Source organism: Pochonia chlamydosporia, assembly GCF_001653235.2.
Source record: "Pochonia chlamydosporia 170 chromosome Unknown PCv3seq00009, whole genome shotgun sequence".
In the NCBI taxonomy this organism is placed as follows: domain Eukaryota; kingdom Fungi; phylum Ascomycota; class Sordariomycetes; order Hypocreales; family Clavicipitaceae; genus Pochonia; species Pochonia chlamydosporia.
This window is the reverse complement of record NW_019154044.1, coordinates 74,257-101,785: the sequence shown is the minus strand read 5'-3', so window position 1 is coordinate 101,785 and position 27,529 is coordinate 74,257. Positions and strand designations below refer to the sequence as shown.

Genomic DNA, 27,529 nt, shown 5'->3' with positions numbered 1-27,529 from the left:
AGACACATAAGGGGAATTTATTACCTTAATATAATTCTAGCGTTAATGGTGAAGTATTTACCTCTAGGTCTAACAAGCTATAGCCTTAATGTTAAGGTGGAGCTATTTAGACGATTGCTTAACCCTATAAGATAATCACAAGTTAATTAACAAGCTAAGAACAATAAAGTAGCTTGGGAAAAATCCCGCTATAGCCAGAAAATAAAACAAGGCGGGCACTTTAAGTAGCTACTGTGGCTTGAATTAATTAAATCCGTAACTAGCTCTGTTGGCAAAACAAGGTAAAATGCTGCTCTATGGGAAAGGTTAAAGTAGAATACGCCGATTAAGTGGTCACCAGAGCATAGTTAAGAACAATATAGGTCTATATTATGTGGGCGGAATTGCTCACACTTAGGGGCCTAATAAGGGGATAGGAAAAAGGGACTTAGTGTTTTTATTTAATCTTATAGCTAGCACACAGATAAAAGGGAAGTTCTTTCCCCTTTAGCCAGACATTTAATTAACAGACTTAACCGCAATTTTTCTTAACTAGAGCTATTTACTTGGTGCATCTAATGCTTATTTACTAAATCCCTTATTAACTAAGGGTACCTTTCTTTGCTACAGGCTATACCTCGTAAAGGTGCACCACCAAATAATACTGCTAAAGTCTTTTGGGAAGACTAAAGCAATTAAAGATTAAATACCATTTAATCTAGGCAATTAGAAGGATTCTAACTATTTAGACTAAAGGGAAGTAATAATCTAGACTAAATTGCTAACAAGCTGCGTGTAAGTGCGGTATTTCGCGGGCTACTCTAAGCTCTTAGGTGTGTTCGTTTTGGGCCAACAAAATAATAAGGTAATATAGACTAGGTTCTAGATAGAGTTATCTTTAGAGGTTATGTAGAAATAAGCATATAGTATATTCTACTTTGCTTAAAGTGGGAAAAGGGAGCATTCGCAACTACGACCGCAAGGAGCACGCAGCTAAGCATAGAACTATTATATAAGTAACTATCTAGGGGGTACCTATAGCAGTTAGCTAACATGCACACAATCTTGCGCATTTTTATTTATAAATCTTTCTCTTGGTATATTAGCTATATGCATATTTAACCTACTGCTGCTTTTTTATGTTCTATTTGGGAATAACTGCTAATGCATCAACAACGCCGAAATCGACGTCAAAATGATCAAACCACTCCACTGTCGCTCTGGGTTAATAGACTTCACAGACTGGTTGCGCATGTTTGAACAACAAACAATGCTACTCTATGCTGCAGATTGCCCATTCTTCTTCTCCTCATCTTTTTGAAGCTCTTCCAATCTAGACGCTTCCTGTGCTTCCAGACCAACCTTGTTGACCTTGTGCTCGCGAGATAGAACCTGCTTACTGATCAAAACACTCAGGAGAAGAGCAACGCCGCTCAGTGCCGTGTAAAAGATCCATTCTCCTTGCAAGGCGGTGTTGTAGACCCCAATCACTACATCCTTTTGCTTTGGCGAGAGAGAATGAATGATGTCTCCAGAAGTGGTGGAGCCGCCAGCACTGAGAATCTTTGCCAAGTCCTCAGGAAGAACGGCGTAGAGTTGGTCGGCTTGCGCAGCAATGCGGTTTTGGAAGATGACGCCGCCGAAAACGATGGACATGGCTGTGGCAATGTCACGGGCAAAGAAGACAGTCGCAGCGGCACTTGCAATATCAGCGGGCTTGGTCAAGCTGAAAATAGCAATGATGGGAGCCTGGAAGACCGGACCGAGGCCAATACCAGATATGATCTGGAAGATGATGATTCGTGACCAAGAGGCGTATGGCTGAAGGTTGGTGTACAAGCCATGACCGAGGATTAGGAAAGCGAGTCCAACGTAGATGGGGGGTCGATAACGGCCCGTTTTGCTGATGTACATTCCGGTTATGGTTGACGTTACCGAAAGTGTGATGGCGACGGGCAATAGGTAGACACCAGACATGATTGGGCTGGCACCTAGAACCGTTTGAAAGTAAAGAGGGAGATAGTAAAAGTCGGCAATGTATACCGCGCCGTGGCAGTAGGCGATTCCAAACGTTGCGACGTTGGATGTGGACTTGAAGAGTCTCAGCGGCGTGACTGGGTACTTGGCGACTTTTCCCTCGATGACCGCATAGATGCCAAATGTCACAATTCCAAACACAATGAGACAAATGACAATGGGAGAGCTCCAGGGGTATGCTATTCCGCCGTATCCCAAACCGAGGAGGAACATGACGGTGGCGCCAACGACTGCAATTGTTCCCAGCCAGTCCATAGCCAGCAGGCCTTCAACGATGGGAGTCTTGGGCGTCTCGACTTTGAGGAAGAAGAAGACAAAGATGCCAGCTAGACCCGCGATAGGAACTACATAGGAATTAGTGAAAATTTGACTCATCATATATGTGCAAAGACTTACGGTTGATCCAGAAGCACCACCTCCAGTTGACAAACTCGGAGAATGCGCCGCCAACAATAGGACCCAAACCACAAGCCAAACCCCAAACAACTCCCAGAATGCCGTAGTATTTGCTTCGAGTGCTAAATGCAGTGATTAGCTGGATTAGAAATAAACAGCAAGGACTTGGCAACCTACGCTGGGCTGAATACGTCTCCAATTACTGTAGCCGAGAGACCTAGAATACCACCTCCACCTGTGCCTTGAATGACACGGCCAGCGATCAACATATCGAGGTTGGTTGCCAGTGCGCCGATAAGAGACCCAATCCAAAAGACAATGATAGCGAGCATGAGAATTGGCTAACGAGTGTCAGTGTGAGTTTTGGCAACCATTGCACATTTAATTCTCGCCTACCTTGCGCCCGAAGATGTCACTAATTTTCCCCCATGGTGGCGTAGCAGCTGTCCACGATATCAGCCCAAGTTGTTTTCATTGTTTAGAGGAGCGAAGAATTTACCAGCAGCTGGTAGCAAATACGCAGTTCCTATCCATGTAAATTCTAGTTCGGTCGCATTGAAAGCTTTGGAAATCGAAGGTGCGGCGGTCGAAATGATGGTCTGAGCAGATTAGTCGCTGCGATACATTTGATGAAAAGGGAGAGAAAAATTACCTGTTCAATGGCCGCAATGAACGTTGAAATCTGGGGTTTGTGAAGTCAGCCACACCGTAAATTTGATGTTGGTCGCAACCATGATGACTTACACCAAGGGACAGGACGAGCAGGAAGACTTGTGCGCTGCTCAAGCCGTGCCCTTCGCCAGCCCCATTTTCTTCTGCTGGCTGGTCAGCATCCTCGGTTGATACGTCATTGTTTACTGCCGTTGAAACATCCCCAGGAGGCAGCTCCTTGGGAATGTCCAGGCTCGACTCGGTTGGAGTGGTTGAATCGGTCGCCATAGTAGGCACTGTATTGCTGGTTAAGATCTAGATGTTTGTTGGCAGATTGTAAAGTACAGAGTTCGATGTCAAATGATATAAAACGTTTAAAAACGGTCAAAGTGTTGCATTGCAGCGCTCAACATGAACATGTCAAGCACACGGAGATGACACAGCTCACGGCACAGATGTTTCCGAGGTTACGTGATTCATCTACCGATTTCCTTACCAATCATGGGTAAGTAATTCTACTTTACAAAGAAAAGCTGTGATGCCGAACATCACAAGCTGGACGTATTACATAACCAAGCGTATATCCTTCTTGATAATATTCGGCGACGTGAGGCGTGGGTGCAAGGGCTTAGTTAAGGCGTGGCTTGATCGTGTGTCGCCGAATCGCCGATCGCCGGCACATACAATAAGCAGCTTACACATCGCCGAAATTTGCCAAAAAGAGAACCAAGAAGGATACAAGGCCCACCTTATTTCGGGCATAGACAAAGCGAGTTATCTTCTAGTAGTGGCCCAGTTCATGAACGCCACGTTTTGGATCTCGCACAATCTCCGGAGCAGTCAGGGTTAGGAAACGGCATTCGCCTTCGGCAACGGCGTCATTTTCTTCGCCCCGGCTGGTTGACGTCCCCCGGCAGGCAGATACATACACCACCGAGACTAACACGATGAGAACAGTCAAGGATCGTGACATAAATAACGTGGCTCAAAAATGGGGGTGCTTACTGCTTGATTGCTCGCCACCCCCGAGACCATCAAAGCGACCACGGACAGAATGACGCAGAAGCAACGTGTCTTGCGATTCAGCCTCGCCCATTTTCGGAAAGAGACTTGCTCGGAGGAGAGTTGCCATTATTTCGGAACCAAGCTTCACGCGAAGCAAGCAGCGACGCTTCATGCCAAGCACGGCGTGTTGCAGTACTATCAGGTAGGACATGGAAATGGGGCCATCTCAGCTTAGATGATTTGTATTCCCCATCTCGACATTTGACTCCGACTCTGACTCTTGCTTATTCAAGATTTACAACACGGAACTCACTCGCGGCGCCGTCGAAGACTTTCGGAACGCGTTGGGGGCGGATTGGGAGATTCAACGCCACGATCTGACCGTCGAGCTGTACGTCCGTGACCTGGCTACCCTGCGATCCATTGCTTCGGATCCGGAATTCGCAACCTTTCACCATTTGGAGGAGCCCTATCTAAGCCGAGGCCATGTAGTGGTCAGTTTGGGGTGGGTGGAGGCGTACATTGAGGATGGCAAGTTGGTAAATGTCCTGGATGACGGGACCCCTGTCTATAGTCCAGCTTACGCAGATTTTGTGCGTGATGGGGGAGAATTGCGGAAGGCACTCGCTTAAGCAGACGTGATGATGGTGGACGCCGGATGCACCGACATGGTCATCGGCCAGGATCCGGCTCCGAAGTTTTGATAGAGAAATCATCAATCGGAATTTCGGTCCGGTGAGGCAGTTGAGATGTTTCTGTTGCTTTGTTAGGACGGGTGTCTTTGCTCTACTGGTGGTATATATCACTAACAAATTGACGCCATGTTCATTGCCAGGTCTCATTGAGCCAACCTCTCAGACTGAAGTAACAAGTCAATGACATTTCATCAACTATCCAGCTACAAAGGATCAAAAAGCCCGTGAACCAGAGACAAAAATGCCCCCCACCACCCAACGCCTCATCCGTATCGCCGTCGCCCACTACAGGAATCGGGAGATTTCCGAGGCAGAGTTTCATCGCTGGGCAACAGAGGATCACTGCGCCAGAGCGGCCAAAATCCACGCCCGACATGGCATCGAGGCTTATGGGATGGTATGATGAGTTGTTCCAAGAGCTCCAAGTGCATGTTTAGCGTCTAATGAGAGCGTCCCATGTAGTTCTTTAGTTCGCAAAGCGCCCAGTCCACTGCCAAGGAACTGAATAAACACCTTGGAGGCAAGTGGATCGTCGACAACCACGACGTGCAGGTGGAATTCTACCTGCGCTCACTCAGCCAGCTTACAGCCGTTCTGGAGGACCCTGAGTTCAAGGCCCTGCAGGAAGAGGAAGGACCGTTTGTCAGTGGAGAGAACATTGTTGCAACCTTGGGATGGGTTGAGGCGTATGTGCAGGACGGGCATGTTGTCCATGTGGGCGCTGACGGGAAACCCACATATGCTGGATTTGGTGTGGTGGGAGACTTCTCTGGAGAGAAGTTTGACTGAGTTTGGGCAATTATACTACAGCTACAACACTTGGCTGTATTGCTGCTCGACTTGGTTAGTGTAGTTGCTGGTTAGAGTAGGCTACCAATTTGAGGATTTACAGACATGATCTTATTAGTGCAATTTTACCGCGTATCAACGGTATTTCTCCTGCTACATCACCATCTACCACTGGCAACTGAACGTTCAATATCGTCCCATGTGTCATGAACGTGGGTTCCTGCGATTTCCACAATGCCAAGCCTGACCCAAAAGGGTTGAAACGAACTTGCCAGGTTTTCATACTGTAGTGCCGCAAGCCTTACTTCCCTGCAAGGGCTTGTCTTTATAACCTGGGTACTGATTCCCTTGCCAGCCGGACGGCAGATAGGTACTACCAAGCTCAAAAGGCGACAGTTTCTAAAACTGGGTGGCAAGGCATCCCCACTGTAGCAATATGCTGGTGGCGCACATGGTTGACTTTCTCGTCTTTCCAATGGCTTGAAGTCCTCCGGTCTCCGCAAGTAGCCGTTCAGATTACGGCCCCCTCAAAGACATCAGATCTGCGGCAATGGCGTTATTTAGGGGCCGCTTAGCGTCGTGGCTTAACAGCTTAGCATGACCTTTATCCTCCGTGACATCGTGGCGCTCTTCACCCTGGACAAAGTCCATAGACGGTAATGGCTCTGCAGGACCGAGAGACGCTACGGAATGTTATCCTAGGATGCCACCAATTAGAATGTTCGACACCTTGGAAAGCAAACTCGAGGTCTTTCCCCTTCCATCACCTTAACTACAGTAAGACTCGCAGAGGCAGTTTCTCAAGGATTGAGGCCCATGGCCACAGGCTGTAGATCCGTACAACTGTCATTGCCAAGAAGCTCGCCGCGTTTGAACTATCCAAAATTCGACTACAGGGATAGTGCCAATAGGGGTTCCAGGGCACTGCGGAGGAATGCATTTGCAGAGCCTTACGTCAGTTAGGGGAATGGGAGAGGGACGCCATAAAACGGTGGCACAATCAACTGCAACCCCCCTCCCGCCCAGACTTTCAGGTCTGGCAAAGAAATCTTATGCGAATCGGCGTAATCAAAGCTCCGTTGACATATTATTTTGTGGACTGGATGTAACGACGTTGGCTGCCTAGAGTCGTTCGCACATGGAACCTGCTCCACAGGGACGGCACAGATGCTGACCAGGTATCGTACTCAGGATGAAGCCCAGATTGGTATAGGAAAGGTAGGGAACAGGTGAGGTTAGTCACCTACTCGGTTATCGTATCGCAGGTATCGCCGATCCTTGCTGGCTGATACCTCAATCTCTATAATCAGTTTGGAGCAGCAGAGGTATCCGTTGTCCAGAAATGACTGCGTCGGGCAAGTGCAATATGCCTGCCTCTTCGAAAGAGCTCCCCTAAACGAGTCTAACAAGAAGTGTTGCCAAGACAAGGGCCTCCAAGTGTGGTGATTCGCGAAACAGCTCCGCGATTTTTCCGCAGAGGGTGCTGTCTTCGCAAAAGCCTGGTCCAAGGCAGTAGGTGTTCCATGTATACATACATAAGGGAACTATCTCATTTGTGTCAATATCCTTTTGCCGCGCATTTTTGTTGTCTTGCACTGTTGCCGAGAATCAACAGCCCGAGGATCCCAGAGCCATAACCTATTCTCCCAGATGGCCGCCATGGAAGAAAACCAATACCGACGAGCCTGCGACCGATGTCATGATCATAAACTACGGTGCAAAAGAAACGGCGTCAATAGTTGTGTTCGGTGCCTCAAGGCCAGAGCCAACTGCGTCTTCAGTCCGTCTTTACGTGCTCGAAAATCACGGCCAGTACCAGCGGCAGACAATGAAGACGGCAGCCAATCCGTGCCTTCGACTCCTACTGTAAACAAAATTGCAAGTCCACGAGAGAGTATTTCTATTGCTGGATCAAGCTCAGCCGTGGCACAAAACCTGCATTCAGCAGCAGAATCAGACGGTACGACCTCACCACTCCACATTCACAGTAACCACCAAGACTAAATAGGAACTGGTTGTTTTTGTTTTTGGTGAGCATTGATGTTGACATATTACTGGCTTCTTTATACAGGATGTCCTAGCATAGAAGATGTGATGCAATTTGATCTGGGGTCTATGGATTGGTCTACGACGGATGAAGACAGGTTTGGGTATCATCTCCAGCCTCATTTGGACAATCTGGCAGCCATTAGGCCCTTGGACACCGCCAATGTAACAAGGCCAGTGAGTCTTTCCTCGGCAAATAGCGCCATTGCGGGTCCAGATACAACATATGTGGATTCTATTGCAGTAGCAGCTCACTTGGATGCTTGTGGCTCTCAGACAACTTCGCAACAAGGCGACACCTCTGGGTGGATGACGCCAAACTATGATCCTTCATCCGCCGCGGTGCCTTGGCTCTTGCAACCTACTCAACTGAGTTATGGCTCACGGCAACGATCGCAGTCGGTGCTTAGCAAAGACCACAAGTCGTCCAGCCTTCGCGCATCACTGATGGATGCAAGCACACCCCATCGTCACTCGCATCATCAGTCCGCCTCAGGGGTCAATACCAGATTGTCACGTCACGATCTTTGGGTCCGCAAACTGTCCGAGATCAACATCAAGTTATACCAGCACGCTGCCAATATATCTTCTAGAGGATCAGACATAGCGAGTTCTCGCTCTCCAAGCTACAGACCCTATACAGATAACGACACTGACTACATACTCCTATCAAATCGGGTCATGGGAGTTGACCAGACCTTCAACATCACCATGGAGCTACTTGAGATTCTCAACAACCAGCACACGTCTGGCATAGAGCACGATTCCCTGCAAGGATCAGGTGCCGAATCCCCAGACCACGGCACCTTGTTGCTCATGTTTTCCTCGTACCTCCGTCTTCTTGACATATACTCCACCATCTTTCGCCGCCTACATACTTGCCTCGGGTTGCTCCCATCACGGCCCTCAACATCCTCCTCAGCCCATCACCACCCCAGTCCGGTCTACAACTCCGACTCTCTCAGCAGCGCGCAGTTACCGCGGTTTCCGACACTCAGAATAGGCGACTTTTCCCTTCAGAACCCTTCCTCGCTGCACGCTTTGCTAGTCATCCAGCTAGCGGAGCAGCTGTTACAGAATACATATGTTGCGATGCAGCATTTAAATCGCCGTCGACGCCAGCGAGACTCAGCGGTGGAGTCGTCGCCGCCGCTTCCTCCCAGAGAACGGTATGATGCTTTCTATGGGGTTGCCGAGGATGGGAATGCGGACGATGTTTCTGAGGTGTTGCTCAAATCTGTGCAAAAGCGTCAAGGGGAGGCAATGAGCATCTTGAGGGAGTTGAAACGGGCGTTGAATTCACGATAGAAGTTAGACTAGAACATTGGAACTCCATTCAATAGCTGAGCGTGGGATGGTTGGCGGCAGATGCCATTTGTGGAAAAGCTTTTGTATTTGAATCACTACATCACCCGAGTAGAATAGACGTATATAACCAACTTGGTTTGGCTCCTATTCAATATGAGGACACTAATAAATGAAGTGGCTGTGCATGGTACTATTTTTAATTATACGTCAAGCCTCGCTGAATGTGCGAGGATGGTGAATTGGCTTTGTCACAGAGAATTAGCCTTCTCTCGTGGATCATGTAAAACCATTCTTGGGATGTGTAAGCAATGCCAACTACCGTACCTTCTCGGCTCGAGTCCACTAGAGGAAAAGATGCCTACTAGTTTTTGCTCTTGACAAGACGGGCAATGTCGGCTGATGTTGGCCGCCACCGAACACCGATTGTCCGATGGTCAGATCGGCGTTGCATTTACGCAGGAGATCAACTGAGAGACTTCACATCGGAGCAGATAGAGAGTCCGATGGTGGGCGAATTCAATCATGGAAAGGCAATTTATAGTCGTTGTAACCATTGTAATCGTGTTCAAATTATCAGGACGTAGGCTGTGGCCTCTATAATATTCTTGTTGACACGATACTCTAGAGACAGCAAGGAAAAAACAAAAAAGTTAAAGTTGACCCAACCGTCACCATGATTCAATTCTTCAAATCCCCCTTCCTCCAGTTTGAGTTTTTGCGGCTGCTCGCCATGACGCCCTTTGAGGGCGGCGAGATTGCAGAAATTCTGGACACAGCCAGCAAGATCAAAGACCAGGACCCCAACAGCTGGTATTCGGCTTGGCTCGAGGTTGGCACCAAGGCAGAGCAGATTGCTCACGAAGCAGAAGCTACCGGTGACAAGATTTCCGCACGAAGAGCGTATCTCAGAGCCTCCAATTACCTGCGGGCGGCACAGTTTATGCTCAACGAGGGCGCCATCGGACACGACAAGCGGGTGCTGCCCACGATTGAGCGAGCCATCAACGACTTCCGCAAGGGCGTGAAATATCTCGACGGCCAAGTTCACTTCCTCGACATTCCCTATGAGGATAAGGTTAAGCTGCCTGGCTATTTGTACCTACCTGCCGAGTCGAAACGGCTGCCCAACGGACAAAAGACGCCCATCCTTATCAACACTGGGGGTGGTGATTCAACACAGGAGGAAATATATTTCATCAATGCGTCAACCGGGCCAAGCCTGGGATATGCCGTGCTTACGTTTGACGGCCCAGGCCAAGGCATCGTTCTCCGCCGAGACAAACTACCCATGCGGCCGGACTGGGAAGTCGTCGTCGGGCGTGTGTTGGACCATCTGTGGCAGTTTGCCAAAGACCACCCTGAAGCAAACCTCGACCTAGACCACATTGGAATCACTGGCGCGTCAATGGGTGGCTACTATGCTCTGCGCGGGGCCGTGGACCCTCGAATCCATGCCTGCATCAGCGTCGACGGTTTCTATTCTATGGAAAGCTTTGCTCAGGGCCGCATGCCGGGGTGGCTGTGGTCCCTGTTCAGCGGTGGATACGTGAGCAACGGGGTGTTCGATCGTATCATCGGTCTCATATCCGGCTGGACGTTTCAGACTCGATGGGAGTTCCAGCACATGAGATGGGCCATGGGGCGCAACAGCGATGCGGAGGTCATCAAGCGCATGCTCGACTATACTCTGAAGAACAAGGACGGCAGCGAGCTCCTGCACTCGGTCAAGTGTCCAGTGCTTGTGACAGGTGCTGGCTCCTCATTCTACTTTGACCCCGAGACGACGACTCGCAAGGTGCTGAAGACGCTGGTCCATTTGCCCGAGGATCAAAAGGAAGAATGGATCGCGAAAGATGTTGTATTTGGTGGGCTGCAGGCCAAGATTGGGGCATTTGCTTATTCCATGCAGCGGACGTTTGCGTACCTGGATGAGAAGTTTGGTGTGAAGAGGAGCCCGCTGGTAAGCAATGGCCACAGCGTGTAGTCTGGTGGCTCGGCCGAATGGCCCTTACCGTTATGAGATATCGGAAAATAAAATAAAAATTGGCTCTCCATCTTCCTGTTCCACCAAGATAGCTGGTGCCTGGTGAACCGTCTTGGTATTCATTTGGGGGATGGCGTCATGGCACTAATGCTGCAGGTGAAGAACCGCCTGCTCCGCAAGGGTCAAATTGGCTCGGCATTCGGTGGTCATCATTGCATTGGTGCATCTGCGCGTGGGGGCCGTTTTATTTTCTTGGAGCTCCTGGACGAGAGGAGTCTGGAGATGTTGCATGTGAGGGCAGACTAAGCACGAGTAGTTCCGGACATCCCATCCAGAGATGGGGGTATCGCAGGGACCTACTGGAAATACACACTCTGACCCGCCGATTAGCCCAGAGTGAGAGTATTACAAGCTCAAGATTATACGATTACACAATAGTGCGTAGTGTTGTGGAGGACGCCGACGCCCGGTGCATTTCGTAGATGTCGAGTGTTGAGTGTAAAGTGTAAAGTGTGGAGGTGCCTGGACAGTCTGCAATGTCTGGTATGGTCTGGGCGGCTGGCAGCTGGCGGCCAGCTGGTGTAGCTCCCCTGCCCAACATGGAAGAGTGAATTAATCAGCACAACGCACCGGACACATCAAATGTCTTGTGGCCTCGCTTATCCTCACGAGTTAACCTCAACATCTGTTCTACGTCCCGAACACTGAATCCTCAAGTCCTGATTGATCCGTGCGGGCTTTTGCGCAATGCCACCGCTTCGGTGACAGTACGCTACACTCATTCGTTCTCAACACATCGCCGACAACACCAGCCCGCACCCTTCAACTGTCCATAAGATGACTGGTTCCACTCAGCGATACGCCTGTGATCGCTGCCATGGCCAGAAGCTACGGTGCATTCACACCGGCAAGGCTCCCTGTGTTCGTTGTGCCAAAGCAAAGTCAACTTGTGTCTGGAGTCAGTCGTTACGCTGCCGAAGGACACAGCCAGACAGCGAGGGCACGCCGGGCCGCAGGATCAACGCTCAGCAGAAGAAGCAGCGACAAATACAAAATTCACTCGTCATGAGCGATACAATGGACCCACCTATGATGGATCTTGCTCCAAACACCGACGGTAAGTTGCCGTGCATTTGCCTGTAGACCATCATTCTAACTTCACCCTACCCAGATGGCATAGCTGTTTCTTCTGCCGCCGGCTCGGATGCTCACAATCAGTATGGCCTCCTGCTAGATCAGGTCATATCCTCGAATAATCTAAGCCTTGATCCGAGCTTATCAATGATTCAGTTCGGAGGAACTACCCCAGCCATCTATTCATCGCCTGCATCACAGGAAGCCTCTGACGCCCACCTTCACTCTGAGCAGACCACCGGGGCGAGCACTGCCATTACGACTGGCTCTCCCAACTTGCAATGGAGCAGCAATAATAACGAATGCGTTATTGACCCAGCCACCGAAGCAAACTGGCGGCAAGTCTTCAACCGCGAGTGGGAATTGCTGTCGTGCCAACAGCCAGCAACTGGGAATGACATCTCCGCCACATCAACAGTTAACGGCTCATGTGAGGATAAACCAAAGGGCCGGTGTATATTGGATACCATTCGACAATTGTCCCAACTCCACGTTGAATTGTTTGCTCATGGCGCGACCGTGCCAAAGCCCCCTACCTCCATTTCGCAACCGCTCAGCTGGAAGGATAAGGATTTCGCCATCGATCGTACCTTTCAGCTGTCGCAACGACTTATCGACATCCTCAACGCCCAGTACCCTCGCTTCTTGGAAACGGCTTCTATGATCGGGTCCGATGCGGCTTCCTCCCCCGATGCGACAGCCCCACCCGAAGAAGAGTCCAAAATTGATGAAGGCTCTTGTCTCCTTATTCTTTCCTGCTATCTTCGTCTCGTCGTGGTGTATGACAACATATTCGGAAACATGCAAGCATGCTTGGATCGCTCTTCTGTCACAGCTCGAGAAGACTATGTTAATCTCCCGGGAATCAAAGTTGGCTCCTTCACGCTGCCGCATTCATCTGCTCTTCAGATCGTGCTCATTTTACAGCTGGCGAGGAATCTTCTTTCTAGAATAGGCGAGATCCTCAAGGCAGCAGGCTTTGACACCTCAACACACGATGATGACGGCGTACAACGAGTCCGATCAACAGAAGACATGACGAATCTCTTACTCTCAAGTGCTATAAAGACCGTGGCTTCTCAAGAGAGCACTTTAATGGAACGGATCACAAAACTGCGGAATACACTCATCTCACTCAACATACTCTGAATAAGAATTTGGTTTTGAAAACTACATGAATACCCTAAAAACTTGCGTCATTCTAAACCTTGTGTCCTTTTTTGGGATAACCAACAATTCATTCCTTTCCCTAGAAGCTACCTCCGGCATTCGGCGGTGCCTTAGGCTTCTGCTTCAATCATTCATTACGGTTGCGAGGCTTCATCGACGCAATCCGTCTTCCGTGGTTCCGGCTCATCCGGTACGAACGTCGATAGCTCCGACCAATGCCGCCAAGAAGCAAACAACAGCCGGGAAGTTGTTGGTCATGATCCTCCACCAGTTGAGGCGGAGCCATGGGTACAGAGCCCCGAGATTCTTGTTTCCTGACACAGAGCCATCCCAAATCGTGCCAATAATACGCATAGCTGTTTTGCCGTACACAAGATGGGCAGCCGCAAAAAAACCGCCTAGCAAGTAAAGCGCTCGAGTTTGCTTATCCAGTGCCGCGCCAGCGCTTCCGAGGCCATTTGCGAGGCCGAGAACGCCTCCTAGAGGGTGAATAATGCTGACCACCCAGATCAGCTTTCGAAAGATGGCAGGAAACCAGTGAGGAAGGGTAGATCCAGCCGCTTCCTGAGGAACGCCGGGATCAATGAATGAAGAAAAGGCGAATTGCTGGTCCCAAGCGCACATGAGACCTGCAGTTGAGGAGATGAGTGGTGCCACTCGAAGCAGCTTTAGTCCAAGTACAACTGGCATGTTGGTGAAGCTTGGAAAGTCTGTAAAGTCGATGAATCGTAGCAAAATTGAAACAAAAGTGAACCTTCAAACTGCTTTAGAGACTGAGACGCTTCGCAACTTTTAAAATGTGCATTATAGCCTTAAGCCCAGAAAAGACGCTGTCCACCACGGGATGTTTTCGAGGTCAGGCGGCTGATTGGCAACGCCGAAACATACCATCCGAACAACGACCATTGGCCGTCTAAGCCGACATCTGGAGTTTCCTCATGTCCGATAAGCTTGTGGGCCCTAGTTCTTCATAGGACTCGCCCATTAAATAGAACTTGGCATTCGAGTGGTATGATGCCAAACCCAAAGCGGTAATGGCTCATCGGCGTTCGGCTTCCTACCACCAGGCTGACAGAAGGGGCACTCGCACCTCGCCTCCTGACAACTTTCTTGTTTACTTGCCACCTCCGTATACAGACTCCTAGTATCGGCAAGTTGACTGGCTGTTTGGAGAAGGCGGTTCTATGTGTTGTTTGCTTGGGGATATGGACAAGACGGCGGCTTTCCAACTTTCGGGGTGCCAAGATGACGCAACTCGGGTCAGAATATCTTTACGCCAACGCAACTTACGAATTCGTGTTGAGACAAACATGTCCGAGCCGATAGGAAAAGTCTGCTTGTAACTTATGGCAATAAAGCGTAAACATGTCGTGAATAAATGTAGAAAGCCCAATATTTGTTGGTATCCAAAGACAAGGTTCCCAAAGCCATTGCTGGTTATCTTTCTCCTGCCTTAACCGCAGAATATCATCTCTTAAGGTTGAATCGATGATAGGCTCTCCCCACTAAACGAATTTCTAAGCAATGGCCCAATCAAACGAACCCATCGCCATTATCGGCTCCAGTTGCCGCTTCGCTGGTGGAGCCTCCTCACCCTCGAAACTATGGGACTTGCTACTCAATCCTCGAGATGTAGCATCAGCACCACCAGAGAGCCGCTTCAACCTCGATGGGTTTTACCACGACAATGCTGAGCAACATGGCAACACGAATACTCACGGAGGATACTTTCTCCAAGAGGATCCCCGGTGTTTTGATACTGTCTTCTTTAATATCTCGCCCAAGGAGGCTGAGGCCATCGACCCCCAACAACGAATTTTACTTGAATTGACCTACGAAGCCATGGAAGCTGCAGGTCTGACAATACAAGGTCTTCAGGGTAGTGACACATCCGTCTACGTTGGCCTCATGATTCGTGATTACATGGATGTGCAGGTGCGAGATCCGGATTACTTCTCGCAATATATGGTAACTGGTACGTCCAGCGCATTGAACGCCAACCGCATATCATACTTCTTTGACTGGCATGGTCCGTCATTGACAGTCGACACGGCATGTTCCTCCAGTCTAGTAGCACTGCACCAAGCGGTACAGGGTCTCCGCGCGGGCGAGAGTCGAGTAGCCTGTGTCTCTGGAACGAACCTGCTTCTCGGTCCGGAGCTCTTCATATCCGCCTCTAATATGCATATGTTGTCTATGAGGTCGAAGATGTGGGATGTTAGTGCCGAGGGCTACGCTCGCGGAGACGGGTTTGTCACATTTATGCTGAAAACCCTGTCGAATGCATTAGCAGATGGTGACCACATTGAAGCTGTGATTCGAGAGACTGGTGTGAACTCGGATGGTCGCACCAAGGGTATCACACTTCCTAGCCCGGAAGCTCAAACAGCGTTGATTAAAGAAACTTATCAACGGGCAGGGTTGGACATTACAAAGTCTGAGGATCGTTGCCAGTACTTTGAGGCCCATGGTACTGGGTAAGTTGCAAAGGTTTTATCAGTCTAAGCAGATCATAACTGACAAGCGTTGTAGTACACAGGCTGGTGACCCACGGGAAGCATCTGCAGTGAATGATGCCTTCTTTGGGCATGATGGAACAACGAGCGATGACACCAAGAATGCCGGGAAGCTGATCGTCGGCTCGGTCAAGACTATAGTCGGGCACACGGAAGGCGCTGCTGGCATGGCGGGAATGATGAAAACATTGCTGGCTATGAAGCATGGCGTCATTCCTCCGAATCTACATTTCCACAACTTGAATCCCTCAGTCGCCCCTCATTACACACATCTTCAGATTCCTACTACCCCTACACCATGGCCACGACTTCAAGCCGGGTCACCTCTCCGAGCTAGCGTCAACAGCTTTGGGTTTGGCGGTACTAATGCTCATGCTATCATGGAATCGTATCATCCCGATACGGAAAACGCCATGTTGACCTCAAACGAAGGCTCTGATAAGTGCTTCCCAGCACCATTGCTCTTTTCTGCTCACTCTGAAAAAGCATTGGTAGCTATGGTTGATGACTATGCGACTTATCTGCAACAAAATGAAGATATTGTCAGCCTTCGGGACCTCTCCTGGACGTTGCGTGCCCGCCGTTCTGTGCATTCGTTCAAGGTAACGTTTTCAGGAACAACAGTTTCTGACATTGCACAAGAAATGAAGCAAAAGGCTGAGGCGGCAAGGGCTAACCCCGGTACCGATCTGGGTATTCGCTCCAAATTTGTTGGCAAAAAGCCTTGCATTCTCGGCGTGTTTACTGGTCAGGGGGCGCAGTGGCCGACTATGGGGAAGGACCTCATTCTCAACTCCAAACTATTCAGTGACACTATTGGCCGACTTGAGAAGACCTTAAATGACTTGAGTGACGGACCCGAATGGTCATTGAGGCAGGAAATCTTGGCAACGAAATCCGAGTCGCGTGTTGCTGAGGCTGCTCTCTCACAGCCCCTGTGTACGGCCATTGCCATTGCCCTGGTAGATCTTCTACATGCATCTGGCGTTACTTTCAGCGCCGTCGTCGGACATTCTTCCGGCGAGATTGGAGCTGCATACGCTGCTGGTTCCTTGACAGCAGATGAGGCGATAAAAATTGCGTACTACCGAGGAGTTTACGCCAAATTGGCAAAAGGGAAAGACGGAATAAAGGGCGCCATGCTCGCTGTTGGCATGGGGTTTGAAGATGCCAAGGACTTTTGTAATCAACCTCAGTTTGCATCACGGCTTACCATCGCGGCCAGCAACTCCCCTTCTGGTGTCACTCTATCTGGAGATATGGATGCAGCAAAGGAAGCCAAAGAGCTGTTCGACTCGCAGAAGAAATTTGCTAGAATGCTGCAAGTCGACACTGCATATCACTCTCACCACATGCTACCTTGCGCGAAACCGTACACAAATTCCCTGCTCGCATGCAACATCCAAGCCAAGTCGCCATCCGAACTCCCTTGCAGTTGGATCTCGAGTGTTTATGGATCTGAAGGGACACCTACGGCAGAGGAGCTGGCTTCATCTTACTGGAGGGACAATATGGCACAAACAGTGCTATTCTCACAAGCTCTGGAACGTGCCGCCATTGAATGTGGTCCCTTCGATGCCGTGCTGGAGGTTGGACCGCACCCGGCCCTCAAAGGACCTGCTTCACAGACAATCAGGGAGGTCTCCGACGAAGCTATTCCTTATGTTGGTGTTCTAGACCGCAAGAAAAATGATGCCGTCGCTTTTGGAGACGCCCTCTCATTCATGTGGCTTCAGTTTGGCCCATCTGCTGTTGACTTTGAAGGCTATGCAGCAGCCTCGGAGCCGTCAGAGCCGTACGTAGCCCCGGTCTTGGTCAAAGATTTACCTTTGTATCCCTGGGACCACTCCCAAGTTTACTGGAGAGAATCCCGGCTGTCCAAAGAGTTCCGCTGTAGGAGCGCACCACCCCATGAATTATTAGGACACATCATGCCAGGAGGCAACAATGATAACTTCATTCGTTGGCGTAACTTGCTGCGACTCAACGAGGTGCCGTGGCTTGGAGATCATCGATTTGAAGGCCAGCCAATTGTTCCAACATCAGCATTCTGCTTGATGGCTGTGGAGGCTGCCTTGAAGTGGGCGGCTGCGAACGGCCTCACACAGACGGTTGAAGTTGTTGAACTGCACGAATTCGCAATCCACAGCGCTGTCATTGTTCCTGAAGAATCCCAAGGGGCTGAAGTTATTTCCTCGATCCAATCTAGCACCAGCGACTGTGACGGCGACAGACTATGCTGTGCTGAATTTGTTGCATTGTCAGGTCCTCCCGATGGTAGCAAACCTCTTAAGAAAGCGGCTTCTGCCAAGGTCGTCTTGTTCCCTTCCGGAGTAACGGCTGATATACCGACTTCTAGCAGGGCTCCTGACGACTCCCTGACGCCGATAGACGGGTCTGAGTTTTATTCATCCATCAGTGACATGGGATTGGCCTATGAGGGCCCCTTCCAAGCCCTACAGAATATTCGGAGACGCTGGCGTCGTGCGTCTGCTCTGTTTGACAAGTCTCAAAGCTCGCATCATGCATCACTTACAGTCGATCCTTTTTTCATTGAGAGCTGTATCCAAGTAGCCTATGCTGCATTCTCCGAGCCTGGAGACACGTCTCTGTGGTCTAGTTTCCTGCCTGGAAGCATTGACAAGATGTCTATCAACGTCTCGGCATTGTCTCGATCTGACCGGTGGCTGGAGCTGGACGGCTACATTACCAAGTCGTCGAATGCTACGACGTCATCAAGCGCTGCATTTGATGCTGATGTTGAGATATTTGATAGCTCCAGTGGCCGTCTTCTCGTCGAGTTCGAAGGGTTGACAGTTGCATCATTCCGTCCGGCTTCTGCAGATGATGACCGGGAACTCTTCTGTCACACAGTTTGGAAACCAGACTTGGCGGGAGACGTGGTTTGCAGCAGCGAAAAACGTACACATGATTCTGAAAAAGCAGCTTTGGCTTTGGAGGAGCAGTCATGGCGATTTCTCAACAGTGTTCGATCTAAATGGACAGTTTGCCCTCACGCAGTGTCTCCAGCGTTCCAGTCCCTGCTTCAGTTTGTGACTCACTCCAAGAATGCGGACAGCTTCCCTACAAGCCAGACTTCTTTGCATGCAACTGATTCAGCTTCCATGAGAGCGATTATTGAGCTTATTCCGGATCTCCTCAAGGGGCGAACTCCAACAATTGACCATGCTATCCGGGCATTTGTGGAGCGACATTCTGTATTCACAAGGGTGAACTCGTCAATTCGCCATGCCATTGATTTGATTTCTCATCGTTTTGCGAATCTTAAAGTACTGGAACTGGGCTCATCACATCTTGGGCCCTCCAAGTTTGTTCTTGAAGGTCTAGACGACAGCTATTCGTCCCTCACTTTCGCCAGCACAGGGTTGCCGGAGGCGGTAAATGCTGCTCGAGTCAACTATGTGTCACTGGAAGCATTGCGTCTCGGTAAACCATTACTCAACGGCGCCATCGGCGAGGAGAAGTTTGATCTTACCATCGCTTTCTACGCTCTTCACGGCCGAGACTCCACCACTGTTGAGCAAGCATTAGAAGAGTTGCGACATAGCATCAGACCTGGCGGGTTCCTGATACTTGTTGAGCCAACAAAGGAGTTTGCATGGTCTAGACTGTTTTTGAATGCACTTCTTGCCTCGGATGGCGGCGGAGATTCCCCAAGGGATGTCGGAAGCCCCTTGTCCATGGTTCAGCTGGACAGAATTCTCCGCAAAACTGGGTTCTCCGGCATAGACTCTCAGTCACCGAGTTCGTCAGAAGGACCAAGTGATGCCATATCACTCATCGTCTCCCAAGCAGTAAATGAGACCATTGACTTGATGCGGCGGCCGCTTCAGCCTTCGGCGATGAGTCTCTTGGACGACCAGAGGCTGCTGATTGTAGGAGGAAGGTCTCTTCCGACTAATCGAGTTATTCAAAACATGGCCCTGTCGCTAAGACCGTGGACTACATCCATCTCCACTATCGACTCCTTTGACGATTTGCAGCTTGACAAGAGACAGGACTTTGCAGGTGCAATTGTCTTGACAGACATCGATCAACCACTTGTTGAATTACTAACCATGACCACATACGAAAAGATTCAACAGCTGTTCAAACTAGTGCCTCATATTCTCTGGGTTACTGATGGCTCTCTGAACGCTCATCCACAGCAAGCAGCGTCAATTGGTCTGGGCAAGTCTATATCCGAGGAGTCTCCATCGGCTCAACTCCAGTTCCTTGATGTTGAATCAATTGAAAATTGCGAAGAAAAGATACTCCAAAGCTTCATCCGCCTTCTCGTTTCAAGCTTACCAGACAAAGCGAATGAAAGCAGACTCTTAACCGTGGAAAGGGAAATTGCGATAAGAGATGGCCGTGAGATGATCCCCCGCGTTCTTCCGATAAAAGACATGAACGACCGATTGAACTCTCAACGACGACAGATTAAGCAGCACTTGCAGATTGTTGATACGGGAATAAGCTTTATTCCGACGGGATCTATGGAGGCGGCAACATGGTATGCAAAGCCAACAAGGACTCATGCCAAGCCTACGAAAGTCAAGCCAATTACAATATCATATTCGCTTCCGTTTGCCCTAAAGGTCTCTAGTGGTACCTTTTTGTATCTCTTTGCCTCCCATGGAGATGGCTCAGGCGCAGTGCTTGGGCTCACCGAGAGTTTGTCGTTGCCTGGCCCAGTCTGTGCCACTTGGAAGGTTCCCTCTGCTGTTGATCTGGGCTCTGTGACGATTGACAGATTGCTAGAGATTGCGAGTGGATTATTCATTGCTGAGAATATTTTCCAAATGCTTCCTGCGGGAGAATCACTAATCTTTGAGCCTGAGCCCATAGTTGCCTCGGCCATTTCTGACCTATGCAAGGGGTCAAAGAAGACTGTCTACTTTGTTACAACTAGAGCAGAGCAGGAATCCGGAGACAAATCATGGATCATCATTTCCTCCCAAGCGTCCAAGAGAACTATTTTGTCTTCCCTTCCAGGGAGTGTAAGATTGTTCTTTGACGCGTCCCTCCGCCCTAATCGCCTGGTGTCACGCATTTTACAGTTCTTACCAGGGGATTTCGAGGTCTGCGACCAGTCGCAACTCTTCCAATTGAGCACTCGTGTGTCCAAATCAGTTACGCCTACAACATTACACTTGGTTCTGCAGAGTGTTGGAATAGCAGCCGTCAAAGCCGCTAAGAAGTTTCCGGACGGCCAGTTGCGCAAGATCAGTGTATCCGAATTGCTGGATAGACTTCCAAAGTGTTATGCTGGATTGGGCATAGTTGACTGGACTCAAACTAACTCTATTCAAGCTACTATAGAGCCGTTGAACCCAGACACTCTGTTCTCCGCGCAAAAGTCCCATCTTCTTGTCGATGTTGAGCCGCAGCTGCAGCAATCCATTTCAGACTGGTTGATCCTGCATGGTGTACGAAATCTCTTCATCAGCAGCAAGTGAGTTGACATGAATGTGATGTATGTGGGAGACAACGCTAACTATTATGTCAGATCTCGTTCGAAACCGACTTGGCGAGGCACACCGCCGGGAACTTCTGTCCAGCTGGTAGAAGAGAATCCGGCAAACCCACAGCAATTGCAAAGCTTCATGAATAGCTTGTCTGATGTTGGAGGTGTCATTTACGGTGGAGCAGGGCCACGGAAATCTTTCGATGATAAATGTCAGGACGTATTGCAACAGTGGAGGACAACGATGTACGAACTGCAGGTCCTGACAGATGTGCTAAAGGTGAAGAAACCTGCCTTCTTTTTGGCAATCTCAAGTATGCGCAAAGAATATGCACCAGTCAATAGTGTAAGTGCTCCTGCTTTTAACTCTATTCCCGGTCCACAAACACAAACTCATTTTTATAGTATCTCTCGAGCCTTATTTCACAATCACGATCACACGGAATACCTGCAAGTTTAGTAAATGTGGATGCCATATGGAGCCACACGGATAGTTTGACAACCTCTCCTTTCATGAGAATTTCAGAGTGCGATTTGCACTACGTCCTCGGTGAAGCAATCTCATCGGCAAAGGCAAACAGCCACCATCCAGAAGTATTGGCAGGTATCAAAAGATTTGAACCCGGGAATGCCAGCGAAAACATTAAAAATAGGTGGCTTTCTTACCCTTTATACTCCCATCATTATCTTCGCCACCGGGGAGTTAACCAGGACGACGCTCAGCTGCAAGCTCAGAATCTTAAACAGAGGCTCGCTACTTGCCAAAATTTGGATGCAGCATCCAAGACCATTCAGCAATTCTTCTCTTCTAGACTCGCAGTAATGCTAAACTTACCACCTGAATCCATACGCCCTGACAATGACCTCACCAGCCTCGGAGCTGACTCTCTCAGTGCCTCAGATATCCGCTCTTGGTTCCTGAGAGAGCTTGACGCTGATGTACCCGTGCTTCAGATCCTAGGAGGTGCATCCATAGCTGAGTGTAAGTTGATACATTGCCGTTGTATTTATTTCTGGTAGGTGAACTGCTGACAAAGAAAGTGTGCGACGAAGTTGCCTCGAAATTAGCTCTTGAGATTGGCCAGGAAACACCGAATGTGGAAGAATCTATCACGTCTCCTCCAATTCCAAGTAGACAAACTGACAGTATTAACACTGCACCAGAGGAGAAACATACTACTGAAAACCCTGGCAATCAATACATAAGCGCTTCATCTAGTGATGGATACACAACCACCACCGATACTGGCGAGGCAGCCCCAACCCCTCAGACAGAAGCAGTTCCTGATTCGGGATATGTCAGTCCACATAAGTTGGATTTGCCTGCGGTCAAGTATACAGAAAAAATGTCCTACAGCCAGAATAGGTTATGGTTCCCTTCAGTTTATCTTGACCAGAAAACGCCGTTCAACTGCACCACGTCATATCGACTCACGGGTCCTATTGACGCTTCACGGCTCAACAAGGCATTCCATCTTTTGATACAACGGCATGAGAGTTTCAGAACTGCCTTTTACAATGACCCATGCACTGGAGAGCCAACTCAAAGCATCCTAACATCACGACCGTTTGTGCTTAAGGTGTCATCAGGCAATGGGACTGAGGATGTTGATCGGGAATTCCGCCAAATCGCGGAGTACCACTTTGATTTAAGCATTGCCGATACTCTTATCGCTACCCTAGTATCTCAGGGCCCCGATGAGCACACAATTATCTTTGGGTATCATCACATCATCATGGATGGAGTAAGCTGGCAGATTACGTTGAATGATCTAGCGCAATTCTACGACTCTGAAACAGCAAACCTTCCATCTTTGGCGCAATACGCTGAATTTACAGCCAAGCAACGACATCTTGTCTCAATTAATGCCCATGCGGATAAGCTGGCCTACTGGAAGAAGGAAATTCCGGTCACACCATCGCCGTTGCCCCTGTTCCCTTTTGCTAAAGTGAGCACGAGGAAGGCCTTGACTCGCTACAATACCTTGGACTATATATTTGACGTCAGCCCAACCCTTGTCGCAAAAATAAAGAAGGCAAGTCTAGAAGCGAAGTGTACTAGCTTCCACTTTTACTTGTCGGCATTTGTCGTCTTACTGAATCGTTTCTTGGATCTAAACGACGTTGTTCTTGGTATCATTGATGCAAACCGACATGACAAATCGTTTCTGAACACAGTCGGATTCTTGTTGGACATGGTGCCGCTCCGGCTAAAGGTCAATAAAAAGGAGCGTTTTCTGCAAACCTTGCGCAACACACGGGGCAAGGCATACGGTGCTCTGGGAAATGCTGGCGTCCCATTGGAGACAATCTTGAAGGAGTTGCAGATTCCAACCTCATCGACAAACACGCCCTTATTTCAAGTCCTTATCAATTATCGCATGGGAGCTCTGAGAGCTCCGCAAATGGGTGACGCGAAAATGAGCTTTCTGAACTACGAGGATGCTAAAGCGCCATTCGACTTGGCCATCTCGATTGATGAGAAGGATGATGGCAGCGGAATGCTCACTTTCTCCATGCAGGACTACATGTATGATCAAGAAGGTGCTGAGCTCCTCGTCACGACATACGTGGATCTGCTCGATTCTTTGGCTACCGACACCTCTCAGCGTCTCAATGAGGTGTCCATGTCCAAGACGCTGTCTAGCAAGGCACTGATTGCTGGAACTGGACCCGTCATCGATTTCCAGTGGCCAAATACGCAGACGCTGTCACAGCGAGTGGACTGGCAAACAGAACAGCATCCTGATGCCCTTGCTGTGAAAGACATGGCCGGAGCGAGCCGCACATATCTTGAGACTCAGAAACGAGTATTCGCCATCGCCTTGGCACTTGGCGAAGTTGGCATCACTCATGGATCACGTGTGGCGGTCTATTGTGAGCCAACAGTTGATTCAATTGCGTGTATCCTGGCAATTCACAGAGTCGGTGCCGTGTACATCCCTCTGGATGTCCGCAACTCCAATGAGAGACTGGAAGCTGTAGTCACAGAGTGTGATCCTGGTCTCATCATCTACCATCTAGCCACCAAAGACAAGCTGTTCGCATTTTCGGGACTGACGCCTACTGTTGATCTTTCAACCATCCCCGAGACTGCTGATAGCATCATGCCAAATGTCTCGAAGCTTTCTGACCCGGCTTTTATTCTCTACACGAGTGGATCAACTGGCAAGCCAAAGGGTATTATGCTAACACATGCAAACTGTTCAATTCATTTCGCTTCCATTTCCAACAGCCTGGGGCTCACCAACAAACATGTTGTGCTACAACAGAGTGCGCTAGGTTTTGATGCCTCTTTGTCACAGATGTTCATGGCCTTGAGCAACGGCGCGGCATTGATCTTAGGTTCCAATCGCGGTGATCCTGCAGACCTGGCAGATCTCATACGAAGAGAAAGAGTTACCGTTACTCTTTTCATTGTTTCTGAAATGTCTGCCTTGCTTCAACATGGCAGCCATATCCTGTCTGAATGTCGATCCTGGCGCATCGCACTTTGCGGAGGAGAGGCGTTCACTGTCAGCCTCTTGCAAAAGTTCCGGAATCTAGGCCTTCAAGACTTAACCTTGTATAATGCTTATGGCCCCACAGAAGCTACCATTATCACTTCGCTCGGCAAGGTAGAGTACCATGATGACAATTGGGGAGACGACCCAAAGGTACCCGTGGGACCCCCTATTCCCAATTATGGCGTCTATGTTTTAGATGATAAGCTACAGCCCGCTCCCTTGGGCTGGCCAGGAGAGTTATGCGTTTGTGGACCGTGTATCACAACTGGTTATGTAGGCCAACCCGACCTCACGGCAGCCAAGTTCTGGCCAGATCAGATCAAGAAACCAGTGGGGACAGTTTATGACGGCTGGAATACGATCTATCGCACAGGAGACAAGGCACGCCAGCTCAGTGATGGATCATTTGCTTTCCTCGGGCGAATTGACGGTGATTCGCAGGTCAAGATACGAGGTATCAGGATTGAACTTGGTGAGATTTCCAACGCCATAATACAATCCTCCAAGGGGGCAATAAGCGACGCGGCAACAATTGTGAAGGGCGACACGCACCAAACGCTTTTCAGTTTTGTCGTATTTTCTGCGGATTACAGAAGCAAAGCAGGTCAACAGGAAGCATCGACGACCTATCTGCGGAAACTCATCCAGAGTCTCCCTCTGCCAGTGTACATGCGCCCGGCAATTGCGGTTCCGCTAGATCGCCTCCCGTTCACGGAGCGCGGGAAGCTTGATACCAAGTCTCTTTCTGCAGTTCCGTTGGAAGTCGACTCTGAAGATGCTCCTGAGAACCTGACACTCACAGAGCAAAAGTTGCGACAGGTTTGGCAGGACACGCTCGCTGACCAAGCCTTGCCTATTCCGATCCGGAAGCAGTCTGACTTCTTTTCTGTGGGAGGAAACTCTCTCCTTCTCATCCGCCTGCGAAAGAGCATCAAGGACGCGTTTGACACCTCCGTACCGTTGGCCGACCTCTTCCAAGCCAGTACTCTGGAGATGCTCGCTGCACAGCTGGATCGCACAAACTCTCCCAAGCTGGAGCAGGTGGATTGGGAGGCTGAGTCCGCACTGGATGCCACCCTTCCTACAATCAACGTCTCACAAAATGCGGATAGGGAAGGTACACCAATAACCATATTGCTTACAGGCAGTACTGGCCTCTTGGGCCGCGAGATTCTGCGCCAGCTTATTGCCAGCGACAGGATTCTCAAGGTACATTGTCTGGCTGTCCGTCCTGGTCGAAAATTACCCGACGATCTAGCTTCGTCCAAGAAGATTGTTCTTCATTCGGGAGATCTAGCCGCCCCACGACTTGGCTTGGAGGAGTCCGTAGCGCAGGACCTATTCTCTTCCTCCGCAGCAATCATTCACAACGGTGCCGAAGTCTCGCATATGAAATCATATCCATCACTGCGTATTACCAATGTTGGTAGCACCAGACAGCTTCTAGATCTTGCGGTGCGAGTATCCCGTGCCTGTGACACTCCTGTCCCCAGCTTTCACTATGTATCTACAGCAGGTGTAGGTGGACTACCGCAGACAGCATCATTCGAGGAGATTTCCGTGGCGCCCTTCCCACCCGCAACTGATGGTTCGAACGGATATGTTGCTGCAAAGTGGGCTAGCGAGCGCATCTTGGAACGAGCAGCGGAGAAACTTGGCCTCCCAGTCGCGATTCACCGTCCAAGTAACATCACTGGCACTGATGTTGGAGACCGTGACATTGTTCACAGCGTCTGGAGATGGTCTGAGTCTCTCCGTGTGGTACCCGACCTTGCTTCTGCAGGTGCACAAGGAGCTTTTGATTTTGTGGGTGTTGACACCTGCGCCAGGGGTATCATCAGCTCAGTCTTTCGTCGTTTGGAAAGGACTGACAACGCCACTGTCGAGTATATACACCAGAGCGGTGATACAGTGTTCCCTATCGACAGCTTCAAAGATGTTCTTGACGGAAGATTAGGCACTGAGGTGTCTCTGCTGCCCTTCCGGAAATGGGTGGACAAAGCAGAGAAAGCAGGGCTGGACGAGTTGGTAGCCGCCTTTTTGAGGCAGACCAATGGCGCGTTTAGGATGCCGTTGCTGGTAAAGCGCGAGACATGATAATTTTTCCATGTTATTATTATAGAATGGCGGCAGTTTCTCTGACTTTTGTATTAGAAGTGTTGTATTTCTGCGTAGTTTTTTTACCTGATCCTAAGCAATATAAATTTATTGAAGAGCGTTTCCTCTACATTATGGAGCTGCCGGATAGACTTGGTCTTTGCTTCGCTAACGAAGTAGTTTAGTACACGTTGTGGTCTAGATACAAAGGCGCGGCGATCGCCTATTTACCAACTCCAGCGTAGGTTCGCGGGGACTCGAGGTGGGAGCCATTTTGTGAGCTTGCATGAGCAGAAGCCATTTCGCGAGCTTGTTCGGGAAGGGGGCGACTTTGCGGTGGACTTGATGGGTAAGATTTGGCGTGAATGACGGATGTCGTGTATCAGGCCGATGTATCGACTAGAGATTTCTGAGCACCTAGGTATGGCAGAGATTGATCCTTGGGCCATAAATCTAGTCTACTTAATAAGAAGATAATTTTAGAGACGCACCACAAATAATGCCTCCTATCCCTTGTGAGAAATCGGGTTTTAAGATGTTAGACAACAACTAGTCTATGTCCATAAATGGGTCAGATTATCATACAGAATCTATTCATTCTTGTGTATGAGGACAATTATATACTTGTTTATGCCATCCTAACTATTTTAGTGTTAGAAGTCGTTCACATCCCTTAATAATATAGCTAATAATATGTCCTCTTAGAAAGCTAGCCTTCTAGCCTAAAGCTAATATAAAACTACACA

General features: G+C 49.4%; 7 protein-coding genes across 7 annotated transcripts; 5 read left to right on the top strand and 2 right to left on the bottom strand.

Annotated features, from left to right (window-relative positions):
• Positions 1 to 1,257: 1,257 nt before the first annotated feature.
• On the bottom strand, positions 1,258 to 3,351 carry VFPPC_10578 (efflux pump antibiotic resistance protein; the record flags this gene model as incomplete). Its single annotated transcript, XM_018288920.1, has 7 exons — positions 1,258 to 2,360; positions 2,413 to 2,534; positions 2,590 to 2,753; positions 2,809 to 2,855; positions 2,912 to 3,011; positions 3,065 to 3,094; positions 3,157 to 3,351. The coding sequence occupies 7 exons, from the start codon at positions 3,349 to 3,351 to the stop codon at positions 1,258 to 1,260; spliced, it is 1,761 nt and encodes a 586-aa protein (XP_018138052.1).
• Positions 3,352 to 4,117: 766 nt separating this feature from the next.
• VFPPC_10577 (ethD domain-containing protein) lies at positions 4,118 to 4,700 on the top strand (the record flags this gene model as incomplete). Its single annotated transcript, XM_018288919.1, has 2 exons — positions 4,118 to 4,270; positions 4,362 to 4,700. The coding sequence occupies 2 exons, from the start codon at positions 4,118 to 4,120 to the stop codon at positions 4,698 to 4,700; spliced, it is 492 nt and encodes a 163-aa protein (XP_018138051.1).
• Positions 4,701 to 5,004: 304 nt separating this feature from the next.
• VFPPC_10576 (EthD domain-containing protein) lies at positions 5,005 to 5,552 on the top strand (the record flags this gene model as incomplete). The annotated part of the gene is made up of 2 exons (XM_018288918.1): positions 5,005 to 5,160; positions 5,226 to 5,552. The coding sequence occupies 2 exons, from the start codon at positions 5,005 to 5,007 to the stop codon at positions 5,550 to 5,552; spliced, it is 483 nt and encodes a 160-aa protein (XP_018138050.1).
• A 1,659-nt stretch (positions 5,553 to 7,211) lies between these two features.
• On the top strand, positions 7,212 to 8,906 carry VFPPC_10575 (fungal zn(2)-Cys(6) binuclear cluster domain-containing protein; the record flags this gene model as incomplete). The annotated part of the gene is made up of 2 exons (XM_018288917.1): positions 7,212 to 7,512; positions 7,624 to 8,906. The coding sequence occupies 2 exons, from the start codon at positions 7,212 to 7,214 to the stop codon at positions 8,904 to 8,906; spliced, it is 1,584 nt and encodes a 527-aa protein (XP_018138049.1).
• A 673-nt stretch (positions 8,907 to 9,579) lies between these two features.
• On the top strand, positions 9,580 to 13,173 carry VFPPC_16773 (alpha/beta hydrolase; the record flags this gene model as incomplete). The annotated part of the gene is made up of 3 exons (XM_018294526.1): positions 9,580 to 10,866; positions 11,878 to 12,007; positions 12,062 to 13,173. The coding sequence occupies 3 exons, from the start codon at positions 9,580 to 9,582 to the stop codon at positions 13,171 to 13,173; spliced, it is 2,529 nt and encodes an 842-aa protein (XP_018138048.1).
• Positions 13,174 to 13,377: 204 nt separating this feature from the next.
• VFPPC_14788 (hypothetical protein) lies at positions 13,378 to 13,884 on the bottom strand (the record flags this gene model as incomplete). The annotated part of the gene is made up of 1 exon (XM_018292556.1): positions 13,378 to 13,884. One exon carries the CDS (start codon positions 13,882 to 13,884, stop codon positions 13,378 to 13,380), a length of 507 nt encoding a protein of 168 aa, XP_018138047.1.
• Positions 13,885 to 14,718: 834 nt separating this feature from the next.
• On the top strand, positions 14,719 to 26,783 carry VFPPC_10573 (hybrid NRPS/PKS enzyme; the record flags this gene model as incomplete). Its single annotated transcript, XM_018288916.1, has 5 exons — positions 14,719 to 15,671; positions 15,727 to 21,168; positions 21,223 to 21,526; positions 21,586 to 22,162; positions 22,222 to 26,783. 5 exons carry the CDS (start codon positions 14,719 to 14,721, stop codon positions 26,781 to 26,783), a joined length of 11,838 nt encoding a protein of 3,945 aa, XP_018138046.1.
• Positions 26,784 to 27,529: the final 746 nt, after the last annotated feature.